Source organism: Sapajus apella, unplaced genomic scaffold (genome assembly GCF_009761245.1).
Source record: "Sapajus apella isolate SASKATOON/1434 unplaced genomic scaffold, GSC_monkey_1.0 scaffold91, whole genome shotgun sequence".
Taxonomy (NCBI): domain Eukaryota; kingdom Metazoa; phylum Chordata; class Mammalia; order Primates; family Cebidae; genus Sapajus; species Sapajus apella.
In genome coordinates, this window is record NW_022437031.1 from 8,510,037 (window position 1) to 8,533,427 (window position 23,391).

Sequence of the window (23,391 nt, forward strand, 5' to 3'; positions counted from 1 at the left end):
ACAGAGTGAAACTATTTCAAAAATTAAAAAGAAAATAAAAAAATTAATAGATTTAAAAGTGTTACGTTAGGTCAGAGGGTTATGAACATTTAAAGTTAATACATACATTGCTAAATTGCTTACCAAAAGGTAAGCAGTCTGTGTTCTGACAATACATAGGAATAGTCATGTGCCATTGTCAATTCTTATTTTAAAGGTAGAAATGAGACGAAATGGAGAAGGCCTGGTATCCCTTGGATATACTTGTTTAGAAAAGAACTAAATTTTTTCAGAGTACATGGAGGTGAGCTCATTTCAGTGTTAGCATTATGTAAGCTGTGACCCTTCCCTTTTTCAGCATTGAGATAACAGGAAGCCAATCAGGAAATGAGATAGTGTAAAGTTTGGTCATGCATTTTTTGCCACAAAGGGGACTAGGTATTTATAGGGTGTGGTTCTGAGTTTCTGCTCTGATTGGTAAACTAAGTTCTCTTTTTTTATTACCCAGCCTGAAGAAAATTCGTGGCAAAGTCTGGAAGCAAAGAATATCTAGCCCTCTGTTCAATACCAAACAATACACAATGGAACTAGAGCGGCTCTATCTACAGATGTGGGAGCATTATGCAGCTGGCAACAAACCCGACCACATGATTAAGCCTGTTGAAGTCACTGAGTCAGCGTAAAGAAAGACTGCACAGGAGAATTACCCCTATACCTGAGCCTCAACCTTCTGGGGGAAAGGGAACTAGATAACATACTTCTTACTTGTCTGTACAGTACCTTGTTGCAGATGGGTGATATATAATGGTAATAGAATAGCACAGCCAGACTTGCTTCCTGCATAATAGGGAGAGACACAAGAGATAAGAGATGGGAAACTGCTGTTCCACAAGGAATCTCCGTAGAATTTTACAGCAACCAGATGGTGCATAGGTCTGGAAGGTCTGATCTCCCTTGGTCTTCCATGGGATGGTTAGTGTGGAGGGGAGATATAGATTGTCCGGCCGCTTTGCGATTCCATGGATTGATTGAATCTTCTGGATTAATTTTTTTCTTTATATTTTGGGTATTGGAACTTTTAAAAATGTTTGGTTTCAGGTATTTTTATTCATGTGAAGTGTATATGATTCTCTTGAGATAAGGTTTTAAGCTAAAATGTTACTCCCTGTTTTAGTTTCTGAACTCTGACAGATCGACAGGGACTTTGCTGGTGTAGTCTTTTTATAGGTTTTATAAACCACTTGAGCCTATATCAGTCGTTTTAGTGTCTGACCTAACGTTTGGAGCTATCAGTTCTTTGTTGATTTAGATGATGACTCAAAGATTTTTTTCTGGTCCATTTCCCATTTCCTTCTCTTCCCTGACCCCCATACCCCCACCCTTACAATTTCTCCTGTAACTCAGCTAACAAAATCAAGTCTGATTCAAAACATCCTAGGGTGTTTCTCTTAAACACACCATCTGGTGCCAAATGAAGATTTTTAGGAGTGATTACTAATTATGAAGGTTACAGTTGTGGTACTGTCATTGATAATAATATAGATTTTTTTCACTAATTTTGACCTATTTCACCAGTGTTTTACCCTTGACTGCCCCTTCTATGCTGCTTCCAAAAGTGATAGTGTGTGTTAAGATTTTTACCTTCCTTTCTAAATTTTTTTTTTTTTAAGTGAGTCCTGTTCTTCCTATTTCTTTCAGCAGAAATGAAATCCCAGGTAAGTATAAGTATTCAAATCAGTAAGTCACAATTATCTCTGGTGCATTAAATAACTTTCATCAAGAAACAGGTTATAGGTAAAATCTCTGAAGGACCATCTGTGTATTCAAGTAATTATTTTTTAGAACTTGTAGGGTATTCTATAATAACTGTCTTCTGGACTTGGTCTTGAAGTCTGTACAGATTCAGCCTCAATAGTAGCAAACTGCACTGGTACTTGGTTTGGAGTACAAATTAGACTTACAGTCCTGGAACTTGAGTTGTTGACAATAAAATCATAGGAATAAAATTACGGGATTTTAACAAAGGGTTGAGGGTTTGAGGTTTAAACAAGCCAACGTATGAATATATGTTTTGTCTTGCTGTTCTGCACTTATGCTATCCAGTCGCAGATAGTTGTCTGCTAGTAGTACTCTAGATTATGTCTTTCCGAAGCGCTGAGGCTGTGCACCTATTCTGTAGTTGCAGCTGATGCCTGAATGTATCCTAGCTGACAAATTATTGCTTAGTAAGAACTTGAATTTCTGAAAGATTCTTACTCTTAACCAAATTTTGAGCAAGGAGTCTCGAAGGTAATTCTGAACCAGAATTACATGTTAATAAACAGTGTACCTTTTAACATTGTAAATCGCAGAATATCAGTGAAGGGATTTCTTAATTTATTTTTTACCTGATGATTGAAATATCAGTTAAAGGTTACCAGCATGGTTGCAGATAAACTAATGTTTGAAATTCACCGAATTACTTAATGTGGAATAATAGGATAATATACTTCCAGTGCCCTCAAGGCTGTGACTTTACAGCCATTTGACATAGCACATCATTCCTCCTATAGGGATGAACTTTTTCATGGCACGAAAAGTAGCCGCTCTGGTTGAAGCTTTGCTTATTGTAACAGGCTTTTATTTCCAGGTAACATGTCTGTGGAAGACTTAATTCTGATTAGAGATATAGATATTACTGGAAACTAATTGTTTTTTTTTCCTATTGTACTCTGCTTTATCAAAGAAGTAAAACATTTAAATCGTGCTACAGAAATTAAGATGTTGTCTTGCGATCCTTAAACAATAAATGAATGATTTCCCCTTAATATGGCTGATGTATTTTGTCTCCTGTTATATTGAGTGTTACTGAAGAATAGGGTCATCCAGTGATGAAACCTGTGTTTGAACAGCTCCAAACAACATTAAAGTACCAAATTTCCCTTCTTTAGCTATGATATTAGGAATTGTTTTCTCAGCAGGTCTGGTGGAGGGTGGCGTTATGATCCATTAAGAAGACAAAGCAGCCGGGTATGGTGGCTCAGGCCTGTAACCCCAGCACTTTGGGAGGCCAAGGCAGGTGGATCACTTGAGGTCAGGAGTTCAAGATCAGCCTGGCTAACATGGTGAAACCCCATCTCTACCGAAAATACAAAAAATTAGCCGGGTGTGGTGGTGCATGCTTGTAATTCTAGCTACTCAAGAGGCTGAGACAGGAGAACCACTTGAAACCCGGGAGGCGAAGGTTGCAGTGAGCCGAGATTGTGCCACTGCACTCCAGCCTAGGCAACAGAGTGAGACTTCATCTCAAAAAAGGAAAAGAGAAAGGCTGTGATCCCCAACACACCCATTCATGCTTGTTCCTCTTTTGCTTATGACCTCTCTGCTTTTATTTACACTTGTTTCAGTCTTCATGTGGACCATTCTTTTCTTGGCTCTTTGGGGGCAAAATTATTTTCCTTCTTGCTGTGTATAGTGCTCAAACTCTGCCACGAGCGTGAAGGAGGAAGATATCAGTGCATGAGGGGTCAGAACACACTGTTTGCCAGTTTTCTCAGAGATATAAGTGAGAGGGAAGATGTTTTTCGGTAGCATTTTGCATAATTCCCAACTTCTGTTGGTTGTACCGTTAAAGCCCTAATGTGGATTGGTGTTTGTTTTCTAAAAGATTATGGGAAGAAAGGTGTTCAGCAGCCTACTCAAAAGTTTTTACTCCTATCCGCTTCTGTTGAAGAATCTGCATTACTTCCAGTCTACTTTAGCTCCTCCTGACTTCAGTCTAAAGGAGTTGTTGCTTGCACACCTGGAGTAAATGTGTGTAATTTCTGAACTGCCCGTTTTAAGATTTGATTCTAATCCTAACTCTTTTACTTGACGAATATGCCTCTCAATCATAGCTAACATTTTGGTTCTTTGCCAAACCTCTGAGGCACAGTTATGTAATCGTCATTTTTATAAAGAGGCTTGTTAGAGGTTAATTTGCAACTGTATTGTAAAGAGAGTAATAAGTCCTCTTTATCCAATCCCCTATCAACTGAGAAAGTGACTGTAAATTATGTAGGCAATCCAGTGCTTAAGAGCAAGCTTTGGAACTAGAGTTGGAGTCTGAATCTCAGCTCTGCCACTTTTTTCTTTCTTTTTTTTGAGACAGTTTCGCCGTGTCGCCCATGCTGGAGTGCAATGGCGTGATCTCGGCTCACTGCAACCTTCGCCTCCTGGGTTCAAGCTATTCTCCTCCCTCAGCCTCTTGAGTAGCTGAGATTACAGGTGCGCACCACCACGCCTGGCTAATGTTTTGTATGTTTAGTAGAGACGGAGTTTCACCATGTTGGCCAGGATGGTCTTTAACTCCTGACCTCGTGATCCGCCCACCTTGACCTCCCAAAGTGCTGGGATTACAGGCGTGAGCCACCGTGCCCTGCCACCTCTGCCACTTTCTAGCTGTGTGATCTCAGTAAAATGAGAGCACTAACAATTGCCTACTTTTTAAAATGTAAGAATTAAATAATAAAACACTTGGAACAACACCTAGCACAAAATAATATCAAATGCAGGGACATTTTCTTTGTATTCTGTTAGCCAAAGGGTTACCTTATGAAATGTATGGATGTTCGCTGGAGAAACTGGTATAATCTAGAAAGCGCTGCTTCCCCCATTTGTTTTTCTCGGTGTGTATGGAGTGCCAAAAAGTCTCAAGTAACCAACCCTTTTCTATCTCCAGGGTTCAGAGGGTTCTGGAAGTAAACAGTTCACCGTTGCCAGGAGCTGTTGAGTTGCTGCCTTGGTCTTATCTAGGGGTCTAGGCCTTCCCCGCAACGCCCGCCCTAGCTCTTGCGCGCTTCGCCCTTCCCGTCCGCACCCCGCTCCCCCTCCTCCACGCCCCACACTGTGCTTGGAATAACGGACTTAGAGGTCTGGATAATTCAAGCAGGGGACAAGGCTCGCTTATTCAAGTTCTCGCAGGATGAAACTTGGTTAGGAAGGATTTGACATGGTTTCTCCTCATCACTCGGAAAGTTATTAGGGACTTTTACTCACAGAATTGGCCTCGGGTGCCCACACTCTGTATCAAAATGGCGCTTCGGGACAAATAAGCAACGTCCGTGAGAGGGGGAAGTGATAGACCTGACTCTGGAAGCGTTACGGCTAGGCGCCAAGTTGCAAAGTTCAAATTTGCCTCGTGACCACACTGTGATAGGTGGGTACGGGGGAGCGCGGGCGGGTACACGTCAGTTCTTACCGCCCCCTAGGTCTGGGCACTATAAAAGGGCCTGCGCCTCGCATTCGTCGCAGTTGCTCGGGATTTCTGCACGCACTCCATGGACAGCTGGAGGTGAGCTGTGCCGGCCACGCCACAGGCTGCAACAGCTGGTAGGTGACCGACTGGTCAGACTGAGATGGGTGCTGAAGTGGTCCAGAAGCTAGTCCTAATTGAGCAACTTAATTAAAAGTAGGACCACAGGACCACTGTATTCCTTGGACTGTGATTGTCCATGGACGTTGGTATTTAGCCTGTGGACCAAAAGAAATGTTGTGCCTGTTTCCATATACAAAGGCCTTTGGAAGAAATTTATTGTTTGTATTTATTTCTGTTAAATTTATAGTGCCTTATACTGTTTTGGAGACAATGGGGAATGGCGGAGGCAGAGACCTTGGTGAGGCTATCTTGGTGTGCGAGTGGAGGTGACGCGGGGGAGCTGAGGTTGAGGGGATAGTCTAGGCCCTAGCGGTGGGTGGAAGAATCACTGGGAACTTCCGGTGGGAGTAGGTGTGGAGAGTGTAGGACTGAGCAGTGAAAGATCCGGTGGAATGAGGTGGGAGTAGGGGAAGCGGCAGCGTGGAGAAGTGGAGGCGCCAGTGGCGGCATTGGGAGAAGTGGGAGTGCTAGTGGCAGCACTGGGGGAGGTGGGGATGCCATTGGTGGTGTAGGAGCACATGGTGACGCCAGTGGCAGTGTTGGGAGAAGTGGGGGTGCCGGTGGTGGATGGGGAGAAGTGGGGGCATCAATGGCGGCATGGGGAGAAGTGGGGGCACCGGTATCAGTGTTGGGGGAAGTGGGGGTGCTGGTGGTGGTGTAGGAGCACGTGGTGGCAGTAATGGCATGAGAAATGGGGTTGCCAGGGGCGGCATTGGAGGTGGAGGCACTGATGGTGGCATGTGAGCACCTGGTGGCAGCAATGGCGGCACGGGGAGGAGGGGGGGCACCAGTGGCGGCATTCGGGGAGGTGGTGGAGCTGATGGCGGCATGGGAGCACGTGGTGGCAGCAATGGCGGCACGGGGAGAAGTGGGGCGGTGCCACGCCATTGGCGGCATTGGGGGAGGTGGTGGAGCTGATGGCAGCATGGGAGCATGTGGTGGCAGCAATGGCGGCGTGGGGAGTAGGGGGGCGCCAGTGGCGGCATTGGGGGAGGTGGTGGAGCTGATGGCAGCATGGGAACACGTGGCAGCAATGGCGGCACGGGGAGAAGTGGGGGGGGCGCCAGTGGCGGCATTCGGGGTGGTGGTGGAGCTGATGGTGGCATGGGAGGCATGGGAGCATGTGGTGGCAGCAATGGCGGCCTGGGCTAAGTGGGGGGGTCGCCGGTGGCGGCATTGGAGGAGGTGGTGGAGCTGATGGCCGCAGCGATGGCGGCATGGGGAGAAGTGCGGGGGTGGCATGCCATTGGTGGCATTGGGGGAGGTGGTGGAGCTGATGGCGGCAGCAATGGCGGTGTGGGGAGAAGGGGGGCACCAGTGGCGGCATTGGGGGAGGTGTTGGAGCTGATGGTGGCATGGGAGCATGTGGTAGCAGCAATGGCGGCCTGGGGAGAAGTGGAGGGGTGCTGGTGGCGGCATTGGGGGAGGTGGTGGAGCTGATGGCGTCATGGGAGCATGTGGCAGCAATGGCAGCCTGGGCTAAGTGGTGGGGGCGCCGGTGGTGGCATTGGGGGAGGTGGCGGAGCTGATGGCGGCATGAGAGCACCTGGCGGCAGCAATGGCGGAGTGGGGAGAAGTGGCAGGGAGCCAATGGCGGCATTGGGGGAGGTGGTGGAGCCGATGGCGTCATGGGAGCATGTGGCAGCAATGGCGGCCTGGGCTAAGTGGCGGGGGGGGGGGGGGCGCTGGTGGCGTAGGAGAAGGTTTGGCAGTCCTAGTGGCTGCGTGGGGGAGAAGTGGGGGTGCTGGCCGCCGGAGTGGGGGAAGTTGAGGTTCCAGTGGCTGTGTGGAAGTATGTGGTGGTGTCGGTAGCGGCGCAGGAGCACATGGTGGCGGTGGAAGTGGACTAGGAGCACATGGTGAAGCGGCCATGTTGTGGCGGAGAAAGAAGCGATGCAGCGGCGAAAGGGCGCAGGAACACGTGGTGGTGGCGGAAGCGGCCCTGCGTGGCGGAAGCGGAAACGTGGTAGTGGCGGGAGCAGTGTCCTAGGAGCACGTGGTGTTGCTGGTGGGCGTGGGGAGAAGTGGGTACCCGGTGGCAGCATTGGGGGTGCCAGTGGTGGCATAGGAGCAGATGGGGGTGCCAGTGCCAATGTTTGGGGAGGTGTGGGTGCCAGTGGCAGGGTTGGGGGAGGTGGAGGGGGCAGTGGCAGCCATGAGGGTGGGGGGAGCCAGTGGTTGTGGGTAGGGGTGTGTGTGGCGGGGGTCAAGGTCTGAGTGGTGGTGGGAGACCAGAAGTTGGATACAGGTGTGGGCGGCGTGGAAGCCTGCTTGGAAGACTGGTTGGAAGCAGTTGAAGATGGCTGGAGGTGGTTGGAGGTGCAAGTGTGGGGGAAGGGTGGTGGAATTGAGGCCTGATTGGTGGAAGACTAGATGAGCATGGTGGGGGTAGGGTCCAGACCTGATAGGAGGAGGAGGGAGTCGGGGAGGGGTCAAGGACTGATTGGTGGAAGATTGGCTGGAGGCAGGAATTGGGAGTGGGGAGGGCCTGGCCGGGTTCTTGTAAGACCAGTGAGAAGCCAGAGTGGTGGGAGTAAGGGGGCGGTGGAGGTTGGCTAGCAGGGTGAGGGGGCGGTGCAGGTTGCCTAGCAGGGTGAGGGGGTGGTGGTAGCCTGGCCTGGGTAAGACTGACAGAGTGGGGAGTAAGGAAGTGGGGGAAGGCAGGAGAGGTTGATACCTGGTAGATGGCAGACTTACTTACTTACTTAGGGTGGGAGTAAGGAGACTGAAGGTGTAGGGAGGTGGAGGGCCAGTGGGATGTGGGGGTGGTCGAGGCCTGATAGGTGGAAGCCAGGCTGGCAAGCTGAGGTGGGAGTGGAGGGGGGTGGGAAGGGATTGGAGTGGTTAAGGCCTGAGTGGGAAAGGTTTGCAACAAAAACAAATTTAAATACTTACTATTTTGCAGAGCAAAGTTTCGGCTTTAAATTAGGGTAGGGAAGACGCCCAAAGATAACTGCAGAATGTAGAGATGTCTCTGGTTTTGAGTTCTGGCTTTCTTAAGAAAGTATATCTTTGCTCTACAGACATGGACCCGTATGAAGAAGAGCTGCGCTGCTTGCAAGACCCGGTGGAGGATGAGGATTGGTGAGATTGGAAAGTTCTCTTTTCTTTTAGTTTAGTCTTACCGTATTGGCAAAACAGCTTTCTCGAGAAGTATGTTTGTTTCCTTTAGTGTCTGTGGTACATATAACTTGGTTTGTCATAAAATGAGAATCGTAAAGAAGAATTTTACAATATGGGAGTCCAGCCTCCTATGAAATTCATGAATCCACTATATAACTTCTCTGTTAGTGGGCAGGAAATAACGACATCTGAAGCGACAGTGCATCGTTGAATATATGTGGTTTCTAGAAAGTTCTTCATTCTGGTGCAATTCAAATCTGTAGTTCCACGCCAGTATTGGTAGTGCTGCCCTCTAGAGGTACACAAATTATTTTTCCTCTCCATGATAACACAAGGTGTTTTTGTTTGTTTTTAATTTTTTTTATTGAGATGCACCCTCAACCACGAAAGGTTCAGAGAGCTTCCAACATGAGGTATTTGTGTGTGAATGTGTGAGACAGGGTCTGCTCTGTCGCCCAGGTTGGAGTGCAGTGGCGTGATCAGGAGCTATTTTAAGATAGCTGCCTAAGTTTTTTCTCTTCTGGAACACTACCCTGTTTTCCTCCCTCACAGATACGCATGTAAGAGTGTAATATGGGAGAAGATACAAATCAACAGAAAGTCTGGAAATAGACTTAAGTACATATTAAAATTTACTAAAGAAAAACAACATTTCAAATCAATGGGGAAAATACGGATTGGTCAACAAACCATTTGAGGATAATTGGCAAACCATTTGGAAAAAATAAGACTTGGGTTTTTGCCTTATTAGTTCTTATGCCAATATAAATTTCACATGGATCAAATATTTTAAAATAAAAAATGAAACCATTAAAATGTTAGAAAACATAGATGGATTTTGTTTCCAATAGTTTTGGAGTAAAAAGGTCTAAGTTTGAGATCAAACAAAATATAAATATGGAGAATAAACTGAAAAATATTTGTATTACATATATAAAGGGCTGTTTAACAAAGGGCTTTTATAAATCAGTAATTTAGAAAAAGGTGAACAAACACATGAAACATGACGAATATTAGAAGGTAGCTCTCAGGGAAACAAAATACAAATGGCCTTCAGACATTAAAATTTTTTCAGCTTTGCCCTGGCACGGCGGCTAAGGCCCGTAATCCTAGCACTTTGGGAGGCAGAGGCGGGTGGATCGCTTGAGTCCAGGAGTTTGACCAGCCTGGGCAACATAGTGAAACTCTGCCTCTACAAAAAATAAAAAAAAATGAGCTGGGCATGGCGGCCACACCTGTAGTCCCAGCTACTCGGGAGGCCAAGGTGGGAAGCTTCAGTGAGCCAAGAGTGTACCACTGCATTCCAGCCTTAGCAACCCGACTGGAGACCCTGTCTCAAAAAAAAAAAAAAAAAAAAAAAAAAAAAGCCGGGCACGATGGCTCGCACCTGTAATCCCAGCACTTTGGAAGGCTGAGGCAGGCAGATCACGAGGTCAGGAGATCGAGACTGAGACCATCCGGGCTACACAGTGAAACATGGTCTCTACTAAAAATATACAGGCTGGGCAGTGGGGGGCTGAAACCTGTAATCCCAGAACTTTGGGAGGCTGAGGCGGGTGGATTGCGAGGTCAGGAGTTCAAGACCAACCTGGCCAAAATGGTGAAACCCCATCTCTACTAAAATTACAAAAATTAACTGGGCATGGTGGCGGGTACCTGTAATCCCAGCTACTTGGGAGGCTGAGGCAGAGAACTGCTTGAACCCGGGAGGTGGAAGTTGCAGTGAACCGAGATTGTGCCATTGTACTATAGCCTGGGCGACAGAGGGAGACTCCATCTCAAAAAAAATCAGCTTTTAATTATATTGCTTCTCATTAAATAATTTTAATTATATTGCTTCTCATTAAATAAATGATAAATCTTATTTTCTTGTTCTCCCACTTGGAAAAGTAAAGAAATGATAAATTTTAAAATGAGATTTCATTTCTTATAAATTTGCAAAAAGTTTGATGATTCCCAGTGTTGGCAAATTTGTGGGAAAACAGAAAATCTGCTACTCTTTGTGAGAGTATATATTTGGTACAACCTTTTTGTAGGGCAGTATGGCAGTATCACATTTTAAATGCCGATGTCCTTTGAAGTAGCAGTTCCACTACTGAGACTTTTTCTTTTAAAGCCATTTTTTCAATTTCTTTATACCTGTACTCCCATACACATAATTGTGATTATATCATACATCTAATTCAGTAATTGTAATTCGGTCTTACTTTTTCTTGACTTCCCCCCCTCCCCTTCTCCCATGGCCTTTCTCTCTGCAACCCATGCTAAATATTTATGTAGCTAGCCTTCCATACTTTTTTCCATGTTCACATAATCATATATAGACATTTACAGGTTATTTTGGTCTTTGTTCACTTTTGTGGAAGGAGTACATATCAGTATAGAGAAATATGTATACGAACATTCATTGCAGCACTGTTTGTGATAGCACAAATTTGAAAAGAGCTAAAATGTCCTAAGTGTCTAGTTGAATAAATTATGATTCATTTAAAAAATGTGGTAAGAGCTATATGTACTGATAATGGAAAGACTACTAAGAAATATAAAGTGAAAAATGCAAGCTGCAGAACAATCCATGTAGCATAATATTTGTAAAAAAGAAAAGGGGGCCGGGCGCGGTGGCTCACGCCTGTAATCCCAGCACTTTGGGAGGCCGAGGCAGGTGGATCACGAGGTCAAGAGATCGAGACCATCCTGGTCAACACGGTGAAACCCCGTCTTTACTAAAACTACAAAAAAAATTAGCTGGGCATGGTGGCGCGTGCCTGTAATCCCAGCTAGTCAGGAGGCTGGGGCAGGAGAATTGCCTGAACCCAGGAGGCGGAGGTTGCGGTGAGCCGAGATCGCGCCATTGCACTCCAGCCTGGGTAACAAGAGCGAAACTCCGTCTCAAAAAAAAAAAAAAAAGAGAAAGAAAAAAGGGTATGTGTACTTGTTCTGATGTGTACTTACACTTAACTTTCTAGAGGAATAAATAAGATACATTGTCTCTGGGAAGAACAAAGATAGAGTGCTTCTCACTGCTCTTTTCAGAGTTTTTTATCAGTTAGGAAAAAAACTACCTGGTAAACGTTATTTTGCCATAAAAATGGGGGTGGGGGATGGGGTGGCTCATGCTTGTAATCCCAGCACTTTGGGAGGCTGAGGCAGGAGGAATGCTGGAGGTTATGAGTTTGAGACCAGCCTGGGCCATTGTAGCATGACCTCTCTTTTTTTGTTTTTAAAAAAGGAGGGGGCGGGGTAGAGGGGATTAGCAAAAGAATGAAGCCAGCGTTCGAAAATATACGTCTTAACAAGTAATAAAAAGGAATGCTAATTTAAAAATCATTTACCTGTTACTAAATTTAAAATATTTAATGCCATTGTAGTAATGCTGCTGACATCATAAACTGGCAGAAGCCTTTGGAAATGATTAAGCAGATGTACCAAGAGCTATAAAATTGGTTTAGGTTTTTTTTTTTTTAGACAGTCTTGCTCTGTTGCCAAGGTTAGAGTGCAGTGGCACGATTTTGGCTCACTGCAGCCTCTGCTTCCTGGGTTCAAGTAATTTTCCTGCCTCAGCCTCCTGAGTAGCCGGGATTGCAGGCACATGCCACCATGCTTGGCTAATACGTTTTTTATTCCTGTATTTTTTTATCTTGTATTTTTAGTAGAGACAGGATTTCACCATGTTGGCCAGGCTGATTCTGACCTCCTTGGCCTCTAGTGATCCACCCGCCTTGGCTTCCCAAAGTGCTGGGATTACAGGCGTGTGCCGCCATGCCCAGCTTATTTATTTATTTTTTGTATTTTTAGTAGAGATGGGGTTTCACCATGTTGGCCAGGCTGGTCTCAAACTCCTGGCCTCAAGTGATCAACCTGCCTCAGCCTCCCAAAGTGCTGGGATCACAGGTGTGAGCCACTGTGCGCAGCCGGACATACTTTTGATTGAGTAGTTTGATTTTTGGCAACCAAGCATAGGAAAATACAGTTTATGAAACCAATTAAATGGCCAAAGGTGCTTTTTGTTAAGATTTAATTTTGTTTTTGTTGTTTGAGACAGCATTACTTTGTCACCCAGTCTGGAGTATTACTCTGTCACTCAGGCTGGAGTGCAGTGGCATGATCATGACTCACTGCAACCTTTGCCTTCTGGTCTCAAGCAATCCTCCCACCTCAGCCTCCAGAGTAGCTGGGACTACAGATGTGCCACCACGCCCAGCTAATTTTTGGGTTTATTGTAGAGACAGGGTTTTGCTGCCAGGTTGTCCAGTCTGGTCTCGAACTCCGGACTCAAAGTGATCTGTCTGCCTTAGCCTCCCAAAGTGCTGGGATTACAGGCGTGACTGCTGTACCTGGGCTTGTAGCATTTAATTTAAAAATTAAATTAATACTATGTGTGTGATCAAAAATGCAAAAGATGGCCAAGCTCAGTGGCTCACACCTGTAATCCTGGCATTTTGGGAGGCTGAGGTGGGCAGATGGCTTGAGTCCAGTAGTTTGAGACCAGCCTGGCTAATATGGTGAAACCCTGTCTCTACGAAAAAAAAAAATACAAAAATTAGCCAGGCACAATGGTGCACACCTGTAGTCTCAGCTACTTGGGAGGCTGAGGCGGGAGAATCGCTTGAACCCAGGAGGTGGAGGTTGCAGTGAGTCAAGGCACTCCAGTCTTCATGATGGAAGTGAAACCCTGTCTAAAAAAAAAAAAAAAAAAAAAAAAAAAGTCAAATTGCAACTCTATGACCCCTCAGTCACTTACCCTCAAACAGGGAGTGTCCAGGGTGGATCATTAGTCTCAGTTGTCCTGAGAGGTAAATGGGTTATGTTTTTTATTAGCCCCTTGTGAATTTGGTTGACAGGAGTCATGCCTTTAGCATTTGATGAATTGATAAATCTGAGTTTCTAAAGCTACAAGTACAAAGAGCAGATCCTGGGCTTTTGGTAGGAGATAGCTCTTGAGGTCAGACACCAGCCTGCCAGTCTCTAACCCATGTTAAGCTCCAAATTGGGACTGTTACCTCCCTTGATCTAGGCATTGTATTTTCATTAATGAAGATTGTTAGCTTTTTTGTTTTTTACTTTGGGCTGACCCTTTATAGATGGGCATATATGTGTAATTGCATTTTTTTTTTTTTTTAGATGGAGTCTCGCTCTGTCGCCCAGGCTGGAGTGCAATGGCATGATCTTGGTTCACTGCAACCTCCGCCTCCTGGGTTCAAGCGATTCTCCTGCCTCAGCCTACCAAGCAGCTGGGACTACAGGTGTGTGCCACCACACCCAGCTAATTTTTTGTATTTTTAGTACAGATGGGGTTTCACCATGTTAGCCGGGATGGTCTTGATTTCCTGACCTCGTGATCTGCCCACCTCGGCCTCCCAGAGTGCTGCGATTACAGGCGTGAGCCACTGTGCCCGGCCATGTAATTACATTTTTACACACAGAAAATTATTACTTAGTGAGATCTAGTAGGCAGAATCCTTTCACAACTTGAGGGTTTTTTGGGAAGTGGAAAAGAATAAAAGTGGTCTTTGGAATCACTCTTTGAGATTCATTCATACATTCATTCGTTTAACAAATATTTACTGAATCCTGACTTTGTATGGAACGATGTGAAACAAATACTCTTCCAAGTCCTTGTATAGCTTACTGTCTGGGGTGGGGGTTAGAAACATGTAAACAGGTAGTTAGAGTGTCATCAATGCTGTGATGGGGCAGAAATACATGATGCCATAGGAGTACAGAGGAGGGCAGACAGGATCTTGTTGACTTTCCACAATAGCCCTATGAAATAAATGTTTTTTTTTTTTTTTTTTTTTTTTTTTTCAGCTGAGGCCCAAGAACTTGGTATTATAAAAGTCTAGGAGGGTGGCTGTGCGTGGTGGCTCACATCTGTAATCCCAGCACTTTGGGAGGCTGAAGTGGGTAAATCATGAGGTCAGGAGTACGAGACCAACCTGACCAATTTGGTGAAGCCCCGTCTCCTCTAAAAATAAAAAAATTAGCCTGGCATGGTGGTGCACACCTGTAACCCCAGCTACTTGGTAGGCTGAGGCAGGAGAATTGCTTGAACCCAGGAGGCAGAGGTTGCGGTGAGCCAAGATCATGCCACTGCACTCTAGCCTGGGTGACAGGGTGAGACTCTGTCTCAAAAAAAAAAAAAAAAAAAAAAGGCTAGAAGTGATGGTGGCTTAGAGTATGGTACTACTAGTGGAGTTGGAGAGATATGGATAAATATGCAATATATTATAGTTCATCAGTTCGTAAATGTCTTTTGACATTTTCACATTTCTGAAATTGGCATGTATCATACATTTGGCAGGTTATAGTTTGGTAGTGTTTTATTTCTTTCATAGAGGAGGTATATATAATAATGTGTCTTAGATTAGATGAAATATTTTATAGAAGTGAAGCCAACAGGTCTTGCACATTGGATATAGGAGGTGAGAAAAAAAAAGCATCAAGGGTGACTCCTAGTTATTGGCATTACTGGGTGATGGTGGTGCTATTGACTGAGATGGGTAGGGCTGGGATTGGAACAGGGTTGAGGGAAAAAATAGAGTTCTGTATTGGCCATGTTACCTTTTTTTTTTTTGAGATGGAGTTTTGCTCTTGTCATGCAGGCTGCACTGCAGTGGCGTGATCTCGCCTCACTGTAACCTCTGCCTCCCAGGTTTAAGTGATTCTTCTGCCGTAGCCTCCCCAGTAGCTGAGATTACAGGTGCCAGCCACCACGTCTGGCTAATTTTTTAATTTTTTTTTGTGGGGGGAGAGGTGCTATGAGAAGTTTTTTTTTTGTTTTTTAAATTGTACTTTAGGTTCTGGGGTACATGTGCAGATCATGCAGGATTGTTGCGTAGGTACATACGTGGCAGGTGGTTTGCTGCCTCCATCCCCCCCATCACTTATATCTGGCATTTCTCCCCATGTTACTCCTCTCCAACCTCCCCACCCTCCACTGTCCCTCCCTTAGCCCTCTCAACAGACCCCAGTGTATGATGCTCCCCTCCCTGTGTCAATGTGTTCTCACTGTTCAACACCTGCCCATGAGTGAGAACATACTGTGTTTGATTTTCTGTTCTTCTGTCAGTTTGCTGAGAATGATGGTTTCTGGGTTCATCCATGTCCCTACAAAGGACACAAACTTGTCATTTTTTATGGCTGTGTGGTATTCCATGATATATATGTGCCACATTTTCTTTGTCCAGTCTATCGTTGCTGGGCATTTGTGTTGGTTCCGGGTGTTTGCTATTGTAAATAGTGCCACAATGAACATACGTGTGCATGTGTTTTTATAATAGAACGATTTATAATCCTTTGGGTATATACCCAGTAATGGGATTGCTGGGTCAAATGGAATTTCTATTTCTAGATCCTTGAGGAATCACCACACTGTCCTCCACAATGGTTGAACTAATTTACATTCCCACCAACAGTGTAAAAGTGTTCCTCTTTCTCCACATCCTCTCCAGCATCTGTTGTCTCCAGATTTTTTCTCTCTGGCTGCCCTTAGCATTTTCTCCTTCATTTCAACCTTGGTGAATCTGATGATTATGTGCCTTGGGGTTGCTCTTCTTGAGGAATATCTTTGTGGTGTTCTCTGTATTTCCTGAATTTGAATGTTGGCCTCCCTTGCTAGGTTGGGGAAGTTCTCCTGGATAATACCCTGAAGAGTGTTTTCCAGCTTGGACTCATTCTGCCTGTCACATTCAGGTACACCTATCAAATGTAGATTAGGTCTTTTCACATAATCCCATGGAGGCTTTGTTCGTTTCTTTTCACTCTTTTTTCTCTAATCTTGCCTTCTCGTTTAACTTTATTGAGTTAATGTTCAATCTCTGATATCCTTTCTTCTGCTTGGTCGATTCAGCTATTGAAACTTGTGTATGCTTTGCAAAGTTCTCATGCTGTGTTTTTCAGCTCCATCAAGTCGTTTATGTTCTTCTCTAAGCCGGTTATTCTAGTTAGCATTTTGTCTAACCTTTTTTCAAGGTTCTTAGTTTCTTTGCATTAGGTTAGAACATGTTCCTTTAGCTCAGAGAACTTTGTTATTACCCACTTTCTGAACCCTGCTTCTGTCAGTCCATCAGACTCATTCTCCATCCAGTTTTGTTCCCTTGCTGGTGAGGAGTTGTGATCCCTTGGAGGAGGAGAGGCGTTCTGGTCTTTGGTGCTTTCATCCTTTTTGCGCTGGTTTTTTCTCATATTCACAGATTTATCTACCTGTGGTCTTCGTAGTTGGTGACTTTCGGATGGGGTCTCTGAGTGGATGTCGTTTTTGTAGATGTTGAAGCTATTTCTTTCTGTTTTTTAGTTTTTCTTCTAACCAGCCCCTCTGTTGCAGGACTGCTGGAGGTCCACTTCAGACCTGGCTTGCCTGGGAATCACCACGGTTGCTGCCAGTTTCTTCTTCTGTTATCTTTGTCCCAGAAGGGTACCTGCCAGATGTCAGCCAGAGCTCTCCTTTATGAGGTACCTCTGTAGATATACGGGGGTCAGGGACCCACTTGAGGAGACAGTCTGTCCCTTATCAGAGCTCAAGTGCTGTACTGGGAGCTCTGTTGTTCCATTCAGAGCTGCTGGGCAGGTACGTTTAAGTCTGCTGCAGTGGAACTCATAACTGCCTTTTTTCCCAGGGGCTCTGTCCTGGGAAGGTGGGGCTTTATTTATAAGTTCCTGATGTGTGCCGCTGCCTTTTTTCACAGATGCCCTGCCCAGCAAGGAGGTAGTCTAGTCACAGTCTGCCAGCAGAGGTGTTGCTGAGCTGCTGCAGGCTCCACCCAGCTGCTGTGTAAACTTCCTTGCAGTTTTGTTTACAGAGGTACCATTAGAATTGCCTCGGTAATGGTGGAATGCCTCGGTATTGGTGGACTGCCTTGGTAATGGCAGACGCCCTTCCCCCCACAGAGCTGGACTGTCCCGGGTCCAGCTGTACTTGCTACTAAACTCTCAATCCAGAGCATTTCAGATTGCTGGTCTTTGTGGGGGTGGGACCTGCTGAGCCGGATCACCTGGCTCCCTGCTTTCAGCCCCCTCTTTTTCAGTTGAATGGGCAGCTCTGTCTCCCAGGCGTTCCAGGAGCCAGTTGAAAGGAATGCCCAGATTTGTGTGAGTTATTTTGTGGAAACTCACGGCACCAGTTGAGACAGCCGTGCTGGGAACTCGTGGTGCTTTTTGGCCTGGGAATCTCCTGGTTTATGGGCAGTAAAAACCTCTGCGTTGCTCTTGCTGGGAACTGCACTCCAGAGCTGTTCCTACTCGGCCATCTTGCCCAGGTATCCTGAGAAGTTTTATATCACTGGGGCAAGAGGAAAATCAGTTCTCCCAGTGAGTACATATAAGTTATGAAGGCTGAAAAATCCAAGATGAAGGTGCCGGCACCTTGTGTGGGCCTTGTTATTGCATCCTCATGGAGTAGAAGGCAGAGGGCAAGAAAAGATGAATGTGTCCTTACATGGCAGAAGAGTGAAGGGCTAATTTTTGTATTTTTAGTAGAGACGGGGTTTCACCATGTTGGCCAGGTTAGTCTGGAACTCCTGACCTCAGGTGATCCGCCTGCCTTGGCCTCCCAAAATGCTGGGATTACAGGTGTGAACCACTGCGCCCGGCCCATGTTACCTTTTAAAGACTTAAAAAATATCCAACTTGTCAAGTAGTCAGTTGGAGTTCAGCGAAGAGCTCAAGGCTGTTAATATAAAATTCAGGACATGGAGTCTAGGGCTAGTAGCATGAATGGTTCAGGAGAGAGGGGAGAATGATGCTGTACAGAGTGCTGGAACTACAGGAATAAAATCCTTGAGAAGGCTAGAGGAGATGAGGTCCAAAGTATAAGGGAGGGATTGGCCTTTGGTAATGGCAGGGACACTGTGTTCTGCTGTCAGTAATAGAGAAGGCAGAGAGTCTGGTATGTTTAGGTCAAGAGATTTGTTGTTGGGAGGATGAGTGAGTTCCTAGCTGATTGCTTCTATTATCCTAGTGTTTTATGAGACAAGATCATTAACACAGTGAAGGATTGGGGGAAGGAGGGATTGGCACTTCAGAGGCAGAAGTTGTACTGAAATGCATAATGCAAGAGGTGGGGATCTGGTTTTCATTGATAAGCCTAATTAGTACTCTCTGAAGCCCACTGTCCAGTGCTTTTTAGCCCAAGCAATATTGTTTTGTCAATACTATTACAAGATAGCCTTGATGATATGCAGAAATACTGTATTTTAAAAATTATCCTGTTAGGCTGAATTTAATCAGAAAAGCAAATGGGTCACCTAGTGTAGGTTGGCTATTGTTTTAAATTTCTCGACAATACTAAATTTACTTAATTAGCATTCTGTTGATATTTTCAATTCCTGATTTAAAGGAAAAGAAGGCTGTCACAGTTAAATGGTATTCCTGAAAGTGTGGTCTGCAAGTTTCCTGGATCAGAATTGCCTGGCGGTGCTTGTTAAAAATGCAGTTTCTTGTGTGTTGTTTTTTTTTTTTTTTTTTTTGGAAACAGCCTTGCTCTGTCGCCCAGGCTGGAGTGCAGTGGCACAATCCCGGCTCACTGCAACCGCTATCTCCTGGGTTCAAGTGATTCTTGTGCCTCAGCCTCCCCAGTAGCTGCGATTACAGGTCTGTGCCACCACACCCAGCTATTAAAATTTTTGTATTTTTAGTGGAGATGGGGTTTCGCCATGTTGGCCAGACTAGTCTAGAGCTCCTGAGCTCAAGGGATTCACCCACCTTGGTTTCCCAAAGTGCTGGGATTACAGGCGTTAACCACTGCGCCTGGCCAAAAATGCAGTTTCTGATTCCTGTTGTTCTAGAGTAGTAAGGCTCATGAAAATGTTCTTTTTTTTTTTTTTTTTTTTCTTTGCCACTAGATTGTGAGATCCCTGGAAGTCATTTTTTTTTTTTTTTTTTTTTTTTTTTGTAGCCCCGGTACCAAGCATATAGTAGATGCTCGATAAATGTCAAGTGAGTGAATGACCCACAGATAACGGATATTCTCATCACATTGTAAAATATTTGTTGAGTTGTAAAAATTACTAAGGGAATACAGGTCTGTGGTGAAAATAAACAGTACAGAAGCACATAAAGTAAAAAGTGAAAGCCTGCCTTCATGTGCATGTATCCTCCCATTCTTCTGAGGTAATAATTATGAATAATTTGGCAGTGTTTTTTTCTAGAGATTTTTCTGTAGTCATATAAAAGCATATATAATCTTTATGATTTAAGGCCTTAGTTTTAGAGAAAATATCTGGCCAGTCACCATGGCTCACGCCTGTAATCTCAGCACTTTGGGAGGCTGAGACAGATGGATCATCTGAGGTCAGGAGTTTGAGACCAGCCTGGCCAACATGGTGAAACCCCGTCTCTACTAAAAATACAAAAATGAACCAGACATGGTGGTGTGTGACTGTAATCCCAGCTACTCCGGGGGCTGAGGCAGGAGAATCACTAGAACCCAGGAGGTGGAGGTTGGAGTGAGCCGAGATCATGCCACTGCACTCCAGCCTGGGTGACAGAGCAAGACTGTGTCTCAAATAAAAAAAATAAAGGAGAGATTTTCTTTGGATCTTTTGTAACTTAAAAAAATTATTTTTTTCTTTGTCAGCCAGGCTAGACTGCAGTGATGCCATCATAGCTCACTGCAGCCTCGAATTCCTGGGCTCAAGGGATCCTCCTGAGTATCTGGGAGGATCCCACATCCACCTAATTTAAAAATATTTTTTGTAAAGACAGAGTCTCGCTGTCGTGCCCGTGCTAGTCTTGAACTTCTGCTCTCAAGTGATCCTCCAGCCTCAAGCTCCCAAAGTGTTGGGATTACAGGCGTGAGCTACTGTTTCCAGCTTTTTATAATTTTTGAGGTTTTTTTTTTTTTTTAATGTATCTTTAAAGCCTTCCAATGTTATTTCTTAGTCCTTTCATGATAGAGTTCGGCTCTTCTTCCTTCAATGCATATATTAATTTTTTTTTTTTTTTAATGACATGGGGGTGGGTCTTGCTGTATTTCCTAGGCCAGAGTGCAGTGGCTGTTCATAGGTGTGATCATGGTGCACTGAGGCCTCCAACTGCTGGGCTGATTCAATCCTCCTACCGTCTGTGTAGCTGGGACTACAGCATACCTGGCCTGCATATATTTCCTTTTTTTTTTTTTTGAGACAGAGTCTCGCTCTGTCACCCAGGTTGGAGTGCAGTGGTGAGATCTTGGCTCACTGCAACCTCCACCTCTGGGGTTCAAGCGATTTTCCTGCCTCAACATCCTAAATAATTCGGACTACAGGCACATTCTATCACATCCAGCTAATTTTTGTATTTTTTAGTAGAGATGGGATTTCACTATGTTGGCCCGGCTGGTCTCAAACTCCTGATCTCAGGTGATTGTTCACCTCGGCTTCCCAAAGTGCTGGGATTACAGGCATGAGCCAGTGCACCCAGCCTCCTGTTTTCTTTTTTTCTCCTGTTCTTAACGTGTCAGCTAGTCTGCAAATATTTTCTTTCTTTCTTCTTTATTTTATTTTTTTCTTGATACAGGGTCTCACTTCCATCATTCAGGTGTGACTGCAATGGTAATGGTGCTATCATGGCTCTCTGCAGCCTCCACCTCTCAGGCTGAAGCAATTCTCCAGCCTCATTTTTGATTTTTTTTTTTTTTTTGTAAGTACAGTTTCACAGTGTTGCCCAGGCTGGTACTTAACTTTTGGGCTCAAGTGATCCTCCTGCCTCAGTTTCGCAAAGTGCTGATTACAGGCATGAGCCACTGCATTCAGCTGCCTGTGTATATTTTCTAATAATAGTAACATGAGCCTTGAAATACATTCTAGGGACTTGTACCCCTGGTAGTGAATTTTATTGGAAAAGATACCAAACAAAATCTGCCTTCTTTCTGACCATGTATTCCTTCCTTAGTATTCTTTCCTTGGACTACTTTACCTGTTGGTTACTATCTCACCTGGAATTTGATATTTTCGCTTAGGGATTTGGGTGGGGCTCTCTGTCATGTAACTTTTTGCATCATGTTTCTGATCCTTTGTTCCTTTGGACTGATCTCTCAAAAAACAGGTGTGTCTGTAACACAAAAGTATGTAAGAAGATGGATGAAGTCTGAGTCAGTTTTTGGTTTATGTAAAATGTAGTGCTGTTTACTAACAACCAACATCACATAATGACCTATACCTGGGAAATCGTATACCCAGCAACAGTTTTCTTTCCTGATTAAAGAAAAAAACTTGAAGTCTACTGCTGAACAAGTCCAATGTACAGTGGTTGAGAAATGCATAGGAATTTTAATCAAGGAGTTGAGCCATCATATATTTTGAAAGATTAGAAAAGTATACAGGCAGTGCAATATCAGCCTCTAGGCCAAATAAAAAGCCCTAAAGAAGTGGTTAACTATTTTTTTTCTTTTTTTTGAGATGCAGTCTTGCTTTGTGGCCTAGGCTGGAGTGCAGTGGCACCATCTTGGCTCACTGCAACCTCTGCCTCCTGGATTCAAGTGATGCTCCTGCTTCAGCTTCCAGAGTAGCTGGGATTATAGGCTCACACCACCACGCCTGGCTAATTTTTGTATTTTTAGTAGAGATGGGGTTTCACCTTGTTGGTCAGGCTGGTCTTGAGCTCCTGACCTCAAGTGATCCACCACCTCGGTCTCCCAAAGTGCTGGGATTACAGGTGTGAGCCACCACACCTGACCTAAGTCTAACTTTTAATATGTAGAGCCTGGAATTCCTTATAGCTGTTATGTCCCCCTCCTTTAGCATTTTGATATCCTCTGTGGACTATGTGTCACCACGCCTGGGCTGGAGTTTGGATGTGGCTGACAGTGGAAGTCCAGCCGGCTGCTGTTGTGATTCTAATTTCCTAAGAGTTTAAAGTCTTTTTTTTTTTTTTTTTGAGACGGAGTTTCACTCATGTTACCCAGGCTGGAGTACAATGGCGCAATCTCGGCTCACTGCAACCTCCGCCTCCTGGGTTCAGGCAATTCTCCTGCCTCAGCCTCCTGAGTAGCTGGGATTACAGGCATGCACCACCATGCCCAGCTAATTTTTTGTATTTTTAGTAGAGACGGGGTTTCACCATGTTGACCAGGATGGTCTCGATCTCTTGACCTCGTGATCCACCCGCCTCGGCCTCCCAAAGTGCTGGGATTACAGGCTTGAGCCACCGCGCCCGGCCGAGTTTAAAGTCTTTAAAACCTTTTTGCATTTCAGGAATTCTGATTGGTGGTTTTCTTCACTTATTTGGGATTTTGCTATTTGGTTGCTTATGATGTCGGTAGCCCTCATTTTATAAAGCATCTCTTTTGTTTTTGCAGTTACATTCTTAACGTCCAGTCAAGCAGTGATGGCGCCAGTGGGTCTTGTAAGTAGAGTCCACTCAAAGCAGTAACATTTCAAAGTGCCTTTGTAGAGAAGACTGAAATGTGATTTGGGATGTCTAGCCTAAGTTGGTTCTAGGTTCATCACCTCTAGGGCTGTCTTTAGGTTGGTGAAATGAAATTTCCCTACTGTCAGGAGTGGAGGAGGGCCTCTGCTTCTTTTCCAACTTACTTCCTTTCCTCTTTTTTTTATTTTTGTTCTTGGCTCTGGGTTTTCTTACTTTTATTTCCTTTCATGGGAGATGTAAATTTTAATCGGTTCTGATTTACAGACTTTGGTTTTAGGGAGTTAAAGACGTAGGCAACCAGATTTTATCGTGCTTCAGATGTTTTCTAATGCCTTCTTTGTCTGATTTAGCTGTGGCCAGAGCAGCTCCACAGAGACAGGGCAGGTGAGTAGGAGAATTAATGAAACTTGACTTTTTTTGTTCTTTAAGGGGGAAAGCCCAATGCTCTGGGAAATTTAAGAGTAAACTTCACATTTCCTCTGTGGACACTCTGGTTCTCAGTAGAATCATGATGGCTGTTTGTCATTGCAGCCAGGCTCAAAACATTGGAT

The 23,391-nt window shown here is 44.8% G+C and overlaps 2 protein-coding genes across 5 annotated transcripts in view; both read left to right on the top strand.

Moving 5' to 3' along the window:
• The window catches only part of OGT (O-linked N-acetylglucosamine (GlcNAc) transferase), a 42,011-nt gene extending 39,225 nt beyond the window's left edge, over positions 1–2,786 (top strand). For 2 of the 4 annotated variants that reach the window (XM_032255930.1, XM_032255933.1), the window contains one exon: positions 488–2,786. In XM_032255930.1, the coding sequence (XP_032111821.1) occupies positions 488–662 (175 nt within the window). In that variant the 3' untranslated portion in view covers positions 663–2,786. The remainder of the gene's footprint in view (positions 1–487) is intronic. The other 2 variants (XM_032255931.1, XM_032255932.1) reach the window with 2 other exon arrangements.
• Positions 2,787–7,961: 5,175 nt separating this feature from the next.
• Positions 7,962–23,391, top strand: part of GCNA (germ cell nuclear acidic peptidase) — a 37,428-nt gene continuing 21,998 nt past the window's right edge. Inside the window, 3 exon segments of the mRNA XM_032255934.1 lie at positions 7,962–8,458; positions 22,770–22,816; positions 23,191–23,224. Of these exon segments, the coding sequence (XP_032111825.1) occupies positions 8,343–8,458; positions 22,770–22,816; positions 23,191–23,224 (197 nt within the window). The 5' untranslated portion in view covers positions 7,962–8,342.